The following is an 11048-nucleotide window of genomic DNA, read 5'->3' as shown; positions in this document are numbered from 1 at the left end:
GACTGTGGGAATTAAGACCTCGTACCTGAAGCCTTGACTTGGTATTAGGAAAGGATGAAGGGAGGGTTCTTCACCCACCAGCCAATTGCCCACTTTTCCCACCTAGCAGCCTATTGAATATTCTTGGATTCTCCTCCCTCCTCTAACCTTACCCCATCTCAGTGTGTCAGCGGGCTTCATCCCATATCTTCCAGTATTTGGGGTCTGGCAACACAGGGCTAGCTGGAGCTCTAGCCTTGCTGGAAGGATTTTTAGAAAAGCCCGTGTGGCTTTTCCCTCCCCTCCCTGCAGGTCCTCTGGCAACCTGAAGCTACCATCATGGCCAACATATGGGGAAGCTTGCAGCTCTCTGTGATTGTTCATCTCATCTGTCTTTCACAGGCACAGTTTGTAAGTTTATTTTACATTTTTGGATCATTTTTTTTATGATGATATCAAGAGGAATTGGAAATGATAATGACATTTTGTGGCTGCATATTGGTGTATCGTCGTCCTTGGATGTGTATATAGCTTTTATCTAGTTAAGGAGATCATTTTTTTTTTAAGAATTGACCTTATAGTTTCATCTATTACTATTTTCATACTCCTAATGGCAGAAGAGAGAATAAATCTGTAAATGGACTTGAGCTGCAATATACTTTAAAGATGTCGGAGAGAATGGAGGCCCTGGTAGTCTTATGGTGATATAGGTCAATAGTTGTTACTTAAGGGGTTCATTAAATACCGTACTATTGTGTGCAAACCCATTCAATATGGCTCCAGTTTTATCAATATTGTTTTTATACCAGAGTTGGGTGAAGTTGTCAAGTTTTTGAGTTTTGTCAGAGTGTCATCAGTTTTTCTCGGATGTAAAAAACCCCCAAAACTGATGAAGGGTTCTCAAGCGTCTCCTATTAACCAGTCTGAGAAAACAACAGCACACGAATGACATCTGAGTGCTGTCTGATTTTCACTGACTCAAAGACCTGCATTGCTGATTTTGATACGAGAATTGGAGCAAATTGGACATTTTTTTCAAGATTTTATGTGGACAACTCATTCCTCAAAATACACAGACATTTGAACTGCTAGACTAGACTAGACTATGCTAGAATAGGTAAAGAATTAACTAGACTAGACTATTCCAGAATAGGTATAGAATAGATTAGACTAGACTATACTAGAATAGGTATAGAATACACTAGACTATACTAGAATAGGTATAGACTAGACTAGACTATACTAGAATAGTTATAGAATAGACTATACTAGACTTTACAAGAATAGGTATAGAGTAGACTAGAATAGGTATAGAACAGACTAGAGTAGGCTGTACTATAATAGGTATAGAATAGACTAAACTACACTATACTAGAATAGGTATAGAGTAGACTAGAATAGGTATAGAACAGACTAGGCTAGGCTGTACTACAATAGGTATAGATTAGACTAGACTACACTAGAATAGGTATAAAATAGACTAGACTTTCCTAGAATAGGTATAGAGTAGACTAGAATAGGTATAGAACAGACTAGACTAGGCTGTACTAGAATAGGTATAGAATAGACTAAACTACACTATACTAGAATAGGTATAGAGTAGACTAGAATAGGTATAGAACAGACTAGACTAGGCTGTACTAGAATAAGTATAGAATACACTTAACTACACTAACTAGAATAGGCATAGAGTAGACTAGAATAGGTATAGAATAGACTAGACTAGAATAGGTACGAGTGCTGTAAAAAAAAACCCTAAAATGGAATTTGCACCAAAAACTGATGTCCAAATGAGGCCTTAGGGCTCACGCAGACATCCTTGGATTTCAGTTCTATCTGGGACCACAATACACGGCCTGACCGCAAGTCTCCCGACCCAAGCATGACAGGCTTATAGATATATATGAAGCGGGTCAGGGGATCCATAGCCAATAATTTGTTACTGTACCACTGAGGTGTTTTGCTATTTTCTCATATATTGGTACTCTACACATTATGGCATGCTGGGCCTATAACTTAGCATTTTACGATATGTGATTATATATTTACTCCCTAATAAGACTTTAGATATCATGGATATTTCTAGAAGTTAGAAATTAAATCTAAGTAGTTAAACCAGTCTAATATTTTGCTATATAAAAATGCATTGCTACCTAACATAACAACTTTATAGATATAATATAAATAAGTATATATTCTATTGTCAGCTCTGAATTGTATAGTGTTGCTGGATATGATGGTGCTACATAAATAAAATGATTGCTAGTATTAGTATTATTCTCTCAAGTTGTTAAAAATGTGTTCAGTATTTTTATGGTGGTACATCATCTATTATTGCATCATTGAATAATTAAGAAAATTTGCTGTTCAGGGACCCGGAAAAGCTGGGTGACCATGCATGTGGGTAATGCAATGGCTGTCATTTTGGCTGCCGCCCAGCTCTACCAGCTCTGCCTGATACAGATGTTACTTAGAAATAAGTGAATTCAAGTGTAATAAGCGTAATGTATAAAATATCCAGATTTGACTTAGAGCTTTCGATCTAGAAGTTTAGTAGTGACGGTGGGCAGTTTATAGGTAACGAAGCTTTCTGCTAATAGGAAGTGTAGACTTTTGGAGAAAAAGAGAAAAAGGGAGTGGGCTGGTTATGTGAAGGTGATTGTAGGTCAGGAGGCAGGAGGAATGCTGAATCCTGAGACATTTGGCATTCATATGTGAGAACAAAGTTTGCCATTCAGGAGTCAAGAGTCTGATCCTGTTCCCCACACACTCACAGAGCCCCCGAACACAAACAAATGAAAGGACAGAGCCACTGCTGCTCGCCGACATGAATGCTTAGCCAGTTTTTTTTTTACAGTATCCTGCAGGGAAGACTGCTTATTCTGGGGATTTAGCTTTACTTTTAGCCAATTTAAGTGTATGCCAGAAATAAATGAACAGTCGACGGTTTAAGTGTAAGACTTAGGCCTGTATTTCATATTAAGCATCCGCTGTTATATTGCTGTAAATTATTAATCATGTAAATCTCATCAATAAATTATACACAATGCCCCAAGCATGTGCAGTATAGGTATGTACTAAAAACCATGCCCTGGGTATATGCAGTGTAGGTATGTACTATACACAATGCCCTGAGTATGTGCAGTATGAGTATGTGCTATACACCATGGCCCAGGTATGTGCAGTATAGGTATATACTAAACACCATCGCCTGGGTATATGCAGTGTAGGTATGTACTATACACAATGCCCTGAGTATGTGCAGTATCAGTATGTGCTATACACTATGGCCCAGGTATGTGCAGTATAGGTATGTACTAAACACCATGCCCTGGGTATATGCAGTGTAGGTATGTACTATACACAATGCCCTGAGTATGTGCAGTATGAGTATGTGCTATACACCATGGCCCAGGTATGTGCAGTATAGGTATATACTAAACACCATCGCCTGGGTATATGCAGTGTAGGTATGTACTATACACAATGCCCTGAGTATGTGCAGTATCAGTATGTGCTATACACTATGGCCCAGGTATGTGCAGTATAGGTATGTACTAAACACCATGCCCTGGGTATATGCAGTGTAGGTATGTACTATACACAATGCCCTGAGTATGTGCAGTATGAGTATGTGCTATACACCATGGCCCAGGTATGTGCAGTATAGGTATATACTAAACACCATCGCCTGGGTATATGCAGTGTAGGTATGTACTATACACAATGCCCTGAGTATGTGCAGTATCAGTATGTGCTATACACCATGGCCCAGGTATGTGCAGTGTAGGTATGTACTATACACAATGCCCTGAGTATGTGCAGTATGAGTATGTGCTATACACCATGGCCCAGGTATGTGCAGTATAGGTATATACTAAACACCATCGCCTGGGTATATGCAGTGTAGGTATGTACTATACACAATGCCCTGAGTATGTGCAGTATCAGTATGTGCTATACACCATGGCCCAGGTATGTGCAGTATAGGTATATAGTAAACACCATGGCCTGGGTATATGCAGTGTAGGTATGTACTATACACAATGCCCTGAGTATGTGCAGTATCAGTATGTGCTATACACCATGGCCCAGGTATGTGCAGTATAGGTATATACTAAACACCATGGCCTGGGTATATGCAGTGTAGGTATGTACTATACACAATGCCCTGAGTATGTGCAGTATCAGGTTGTGCTATAGACCATGGCCTAGGTATGTGCAGTATAGGTATTTGCTATACACCATGACCCAGGTATGTGCAGTGTAGGTATGTACTATACACAATGCCCTGAGTATATGCAGTATCAGTATATGCTGTACACCATGGCCCAGGTATGTGCAGTATAGGTATGTGCTATACACCATAGGCTGGGTATATGCAGTGTAGGTATGTACTATACACAATGCCCTAAGTATGTGCAGTATCAGTATGTGCTATAGACCATGGCCCAGGTATGTGCAGTATAGGTATGTACTAAACACCATGACCCAGGTATGTGCAGTGTTGGTATGTACTAAACATAATGCCTCGGGTATGTGCAGTGTAGATATATACTATACGCAATGCCCTGGGTATGTGCAATATAGGTATGTACTATACACAATACCCACTGGTGGACACAGACAGAAGAGGGCTCCCCTGAAACAACAATATATGAGTCCTTTTGAGCCCAATAACTCATTAAAATGTGCAATTCTACCTGCTTTGGAGGTAGAAATGGGCCCCCTTACCTCTTGGGCCCCTGTGTGGTTGTAAAGGCTGCACTAATGATATGTCTGCCCCTGCAATGCACTGGGTATGTGCAGTATAGGTTTGCACTATACACAATGCCCTGGGTATGTCCAGCTTTTTATCCACTCTACTATTCTGTTTGTATCCATTTCTACTATTCTGTTTGCATCCATAGATTAGAGCCAACAACTGTGGTAGCAGCCATATTGTTAACCTGTCTAGCAGTAAATCTGCCTTGCCATAGTAACCAATCAAAGTTCAGCTTTCATTTCTTAATCTGTTCTAGAAAACATGAAAGCTGGCCTCTGATTGGTTGCTTGGGACAACTAAGCCAGTTGTAGAGTTTGGATAAATGAGGCCAATGTTTTCCGCTACCACGCATGGTCATTAGTTTTCCCCATATATACATACACAAATAACTACTCTACACAACGCACCCCAAAATCCACAAAAAAACGATGTCCTAGGTCAGAGGTCCCCAACTCCAGTCCTCACAGCCCCCAACAGGTCATGTCAGGATTTCCCTAGTATTGCACAGGTGATGGGAATATGATCAAGGCTTCGGCCATCGCTGCAGGTTCTGTTCCCTGTGCAATGCTAAGGAAATCTTCACAGCATGATCTGTTGGGGGCCATGAGGACTGGAGCTTGAGTTTTAGTTTCTCACTTTTTAGCTGCAAATAGATATGGGAAGGGTTAACTGATCCTGAAAACTAAACACCTACAGCATTGGGAGTGACTGAAATTAACCCCTTTATCTCTCTGCCCTTAGATTTTTCTTTGGTAGGTACAGACCTCTGTTGAGATTGTAGTCGTTTGAGGTCACCATTGATTATTTTTAATACTTTTTTTTTTCCGAATTCTGTATAGTAGTAGATCAGTATGAAGAATTATCTACACATGCATCTTGAAATAAATGTTAACATTATGGGGATGCCAATGGGGTAGATTGATCTATGGAGACCTACCTAGGCCATTACTAAGAAGGATAAGGGTTAAAAGTCTCTAAACTCATCAACATGAAAAGAAAAGTTAGATTTCATTCAGTTTGTTTTTTGTCTTTTATACATATACTGCGGCGATTATCCATTGTGGTAAATAAACTGTACTCAATATATGCAGACATATATATGTCTCTAATGTCTGGTTTATTTTTCCTACAGACTGGTCCTCCAGGTCCACCAGGGTCTCCCGGTCCACCTGGCCTACCAGGGATCCCAGGATCAGATGGCATAGATGTGAGTATACAAACCTGGAACAAAGAGCCTCTGTGTGTATCCGACAGAATCTGAACGCTTCTTAAAAACTGCCAGTAGATGGCGAGAGTACAGTCCTCCTTCACAGTATGGATGCAAGTCCTGCAGAACTGTGACTATCAGGTTCTTATGTGCGCAGTATGAAGTGCATGTAGCAATCTACCAACATTGTAGTAGTGATTATTTATTTCATTTTTCATTACTGTGATAATGTATTTTATTCATTATCTTTACATATGGATACATTTTTTTCTGACGGATTCCGCCGCCATAGGCTTCCATTGTAAAAATGACGTACGCCGACGGAATCCAGCACATTACGTTTTTTGACGCTCTGGGAAGAGCAGAAAAACGCTACATGCTGCGTTCTTTCCGCCCGGCGGATGCATCCGCAGGACCATCAGTCGCAATGCGTCATCCATACAAGTCTATGAGAAGCAGCGGAATCCGTTAACGGATTGCGGTGTTTTCCAAAACGGCGGATTGCGACTGAAGGAAAAAAACGCAAGTGTGAAAGTACCCTTACTACCATGAATATTATCTGAAACAGAGTAGGTGCACATCACCATTTTCTCCAAATCCGAGAAAAACAGTCCGAGCATGCTGATCAGACTGATCAGAGTTTGATCAGAGTGGGATCTGTTTTTCTTGGAGGTGGAGAAAAAAAACAAAATTTCTCCGACACCACTTGGTCCGAGAAAAAAAATCGGACAGCCCTATAGAATAATGTTGGTACATGTGCTATCGTTCAAAACCGTGGATTACACTCATACTATATAAACTGTCAGGTGCACAATCCCATAAAGTACTTTATTACTAAGTAATACCAAGGTTGCTATGACCAACCTTTGTTGGGTGAAGGCCATTAACTGTACTGATCTGTCAGCTGTGAAATTGAGGTAGATCAGTTATTTTAGAAGATCATGATATTTTGCACACTGTGGTTAAAGGGGACCTGTTGGCACGTTTTGACACTGAAAAATAGACGTATATATGCTTGTGATCCAATGAGCTAGTCATCATGAGAAATCTCATGATGTCATGTAAAAGTTTGGGCACCCTTGGTCAAAATTACTGTTGTTGTGAACAGTTAAGCAAGTTGATAAAGAAATTGTCACACTAGGTACGGCGAAAGGGAGTGGAAACCCTGTGTCTAGGGAAGAGGAAGATGGTGATCCCTGACCAAACCTACTGCTGGTCCCTGGGGTCCCTCATCACCCTAGATAGGTTGCGCACCTATGCGCTGAGCCGGATACCTGACCCTAGGTATCCCTAGTGCTGGGCCTTAAATAGGAAACGGTGGACTGAGCTCTTCATCAACTCCACTAAACAAGCCAAACACTGTGACATTCTATTGCCAGCAACCACATGACTGTTTGTCACCCGTGACACACCCTTGACAGAAATGACCTCTAACAGGAATTAAGTTAAAGATGACACATATCCTTTGTATTTTAAGCAAAAAAAAAAATATTATCTTCATATTTTACATTTTGAAATTAGCAAAAAAGGAAAATGGGCTGATGTAAAAGTGTGGGCACCCTGCATGGTTAGTACCTAGTAGCACCCCCTTTGGCAAATATCACAGCTTGTAAATGCTTTTTGTATCCAGCCAAGAGTCTTTCAATTCTTGTTTCAGGGATTTTCATCCATTCTTCCTTGGCAAAATCTTTCAATTCCGTGAGATTCCTGGGTCGTCTTGCATGCACTGCTTATTTTACATACAGTATAGCATGGTCTAGAGGTCTAGACATGTGTTAAGGATCATTATCCATTTGTAGAAGCCATCCTAATTTCAACTTCAGCGATTTTACATACGCTGTTATGTTTGCATCAAGAATTTCTTGAAATTTAATTAAATCATTCTTCCCTCTACTCATGAAATGTTTCCCTTGCTATTTGCTGGAACACAACCCCCAAAGCATGATTGATCCACCTCCATGCTTAATGGTTGGCGATATATTCTTTTCCTTAAATTCTGTGCCCTTTTTTCTCCCCACATACCTTTGATCATTGTCACCAAAGAGTTCTATTTTAACCTCATCAGTCAACAGGACTTGTTTCCTAAATGTGTCAGCTTGTTTAGATGTTCTTTTGCATACTTCTGATACTGAATTTTATGGTGAGGATGCAGGAGAGGTTTTCTTCTGATGACTCTTCCATGAAGGCCTTATTTGTGCAGGTGTCTCTGAACAGTAGAACAATGAACCACAAATCCAGAGTCTGTTAAATCTTCCTGAGACCCACAACACACATCCGTTTTTTTTGTACGTGTGCGGTACGTATTTGCACGTACCGGAGACACGTACACACGGAGACCCATGTTATTCTCCATAGATGGCACACACACGTAAAATCACACGGAACGTGTGTCCGTGTGATAAGTACATGTGTGCGCTTTTCTGCACGGATGACATGTCCGTTTTTGGCCGGCAGCACGCAGGCACGGACCCGCTAAAGTCTATGGGTCCGTGCCTGCACGGACCGCACACGGAGTATGTCCGTGTTCAGCACGTTTCGTGCGTGTGCGTTTTTACACTAGCGATCTTATTTTTATTTTTTTTAAATTAAATTCAGTATACTTACCTTTTTTTTCTGCTGTTCTCAGTCATACTTACATTGGCGCTCGTTTTTTTTCTTCCCCTGGCTCATACCGCTCCCCGATCACCAGCGCGGCGAGGAACAGCTGTGCAGAGAATACGCGGCAACAATTACTTTGAATATGCCGGCCGCTCATTAATCAATCTCGTATTCCCTGCTTTCCCCACCCACAGACGCCTGTGATTGGTTGCAGTCAGACATGCCCCCCACGCTGAGTGACAGCTGTCTCACTGCACCCAATCACAGCAGCTGGTGGGCGTGTCTATACTGTGCAGTAAAATAAATAAATAAATAATTAAAAAAAAACGGCGTGCGGTCCCCCCCAATTTTAAGACCAGCCAGATAAAGCCATACGGCTGAAGGCTGGTATTCTCAGGATGGGGAGCCCCACGTTATGGGGAGCCCCCCAGCCTAACAATATCAGTCAGCAGCCGCCCAGAATTGCCGCATACATTATATGTGACAGTTTTGGGACTGTACCCGGCTCTTCCCGATTTGCCCTGGTGCATTGGCATTCGGGGTAATAAGGAGTTTTTGGCAGCCCATAGCTGCCAATAGGTCCTAGATTAATCATGTCAGGCATCAGGCAGTTGTATTCAGCGTTGGCCGCGAGTAACCTCAGTGACAGCTCAGCTGATCGCGCTATTCCCTTTATGAGCTGCGTGGAGCTGACAGGAGCGGCGGTGTCTTCTGCAGCTCCGGTCACCTTCATGCAGCAGAGCTGGAAGCGACGCTGGAGCATCCTGGATTACGCCGGACATGGAGGGCTTTTTCGGGCTTATTAAATTGGTGAACAAGGCAATTTGTTAGTGGTTTTTTTTCTAATAAAGGATTGTTCGGGTGTGTGTGTATATTTACTGTAATTTACAGATTAATCATGGAAGGTATCTCGGGGAGACGCCTGACATGATTAATCTAGGACTTATTGGCAGCTATGGGCTGCCAATAACTCCTTATTACCCTGAATGCCAATGCACCAGGGCAAATCGGGAAGAGCCGGGTACAGTCCCAGAACTGTCGCATATAATGTATGCGGCAATTCTGGGCGGCTGCTGACTGATATTGTTAGGCTGGGGGGCTCCCCATAACGTGGGGCTCCCCATCCTGAGAATACCAGCCTTCAGCCGTATGGCTTTATCTGGCTGGTCTTAAAATTGTGGGGGACCGCACGCGTTTTTTTTTAACTATTTATTTATTTATTTTACTGCACAGTATAGACACGCCCACCGGCTGCTGTGATTGGGTGCAGTGAGACAGCTGTCACTCAGTGTGGGGGGCGTGTCTGACTGCAACCAATCACAGGCGCCAGTGGGCGGGGAAAGCAGGGAATACGAGATTGATTAATGAGCGGCCGGCATATTCAAAGTAATTGTTGCTGCGTATTCTCTGCACAGCTGTTCCTCGCCGCACTGGTGATCGGGGAGCAGTAAGTATGAGAGAGGGCTGCTCACTTCAGTCACTCGGGGGATTAGCAGTCACTGGTGAATCCTTCACAGGTGACCGCTAATCAGTACGCGGCACACAGACAGAGCCGCGGCATGACAATGAAGTCGGGTGAAGTTCACCCGAGTTCATTCTCATCGCGCAACTCTGTCTGCGGTCAGCCGACATGTATCAACGACATTGTGCAACACACAAACGGACATTCCACACGGACATTCCACGTACACATACACGGGCATTTTACACACAAACACGGACATTTTACACGTACACACGGCTTGCATACGCCATCACATGGATGCCATACGTACCTGAGAAACGCCCCAAAAAAACGGAACACGGACCCGAAAAACGGACCGTGTCACACGGACATTTTTTATGCGCAAGTGTGTTTTAGGCCTGAAGGTCTTTTGCAGTGAAGCAGGGGTGCTGATTTGCCTCTCAAGCAATTGTACAAGCTGCTTTCACAGAAATTTTGCTTTGTCTTCAAGACCTTACCTTGACCTCCACTGTTCCTGTTAACTGCCATTTCTTAATTGCATTTCGAACCGAGGAAAGGACAACTTGAAAACGCTTTGCTATCTTCATATAGCCTTTTCCTGCTTTGTGGGCCTCCAACAGTGCTAGGCTGCGGCTTAGAAGAACCCATGGCTGCTTTTTTTGTTGCACAAGGTTAGAAGAGGCTGAGTTTTCATAAAGCTGTGATTTGCATCGCCTCGCCTTTACTAGCGATGATAGTGAACAAGCCATAATGCTATCAGGCTAATTAGGGTCTTAAACTTTGGTCAAAGTTATCTGAGCACAAGAATATCCAAATTTTTGCATCGGCTTATTCCTTTTTGTAACTTTTAGGGCTTGTGCGCACGTTGCGTCATGTCACTGCAGAAAATTCTTCAGGGATTTGACAGCTCATGTGCGATTCAATTCGCTGCAGAAACACTGCGTAATGGATGCAGTGTTTCTGCAGAATAGAGGCCGATTTCATGCGCTCTGGATGCTGGCTCTCCCATAGACAGAGTGGGAGCAGCATCCAAA

At 42.5% G+C, this 11048-nt stretch overlaps 1 protein-coding gene across 1 annotated transcript in view; it reads left to right on the top strand.

Annotated features, from left to right (window-relative positions):
• The first annotated feature begins 201 nt into the window (after positions 1 to 201).
• The window catches only part of COL9A2 (collagen type IX alpha 2 chain), a 181964-nt gene continuing 171117 nt past the window's right edge, over positions 202 to 11048 (top strand). The window contains exons 1-2 of the mRNA XM_075336118.1: positions 202 to 390; positions 5877 to 5951. Of these exons, the coding sequence (XP_075192233.1) occupies positions 319 to 390; positions 5877 to 5951 (147 nt within the window). The 5' untranslated portion in view covers positions 202 to 318. The remainder of the gene's footprint in view (positions 391 to 5876; positions 5952 to 11048) is intronic.

This window comes from Anomaloglossus baeobatrachus, chromosome 2 (genome assembly GCF_048569485.1).
Source record: "Anomaloglossus baeobatrachus isolate aAnoBae1 chromosome 2, aAnoBae1.hap1, whole genome shotgun sequence".
Lineage (NCBI taxonomy): Eukaryota > Metazoa > Chordata > Amphibia > Anura > Aromobatidae > Anomaloglossus > Anomaloglossus baeobatrachus.
This window is presented reverse-complemented; position numbering and strand designations above follow the sequence as displayed.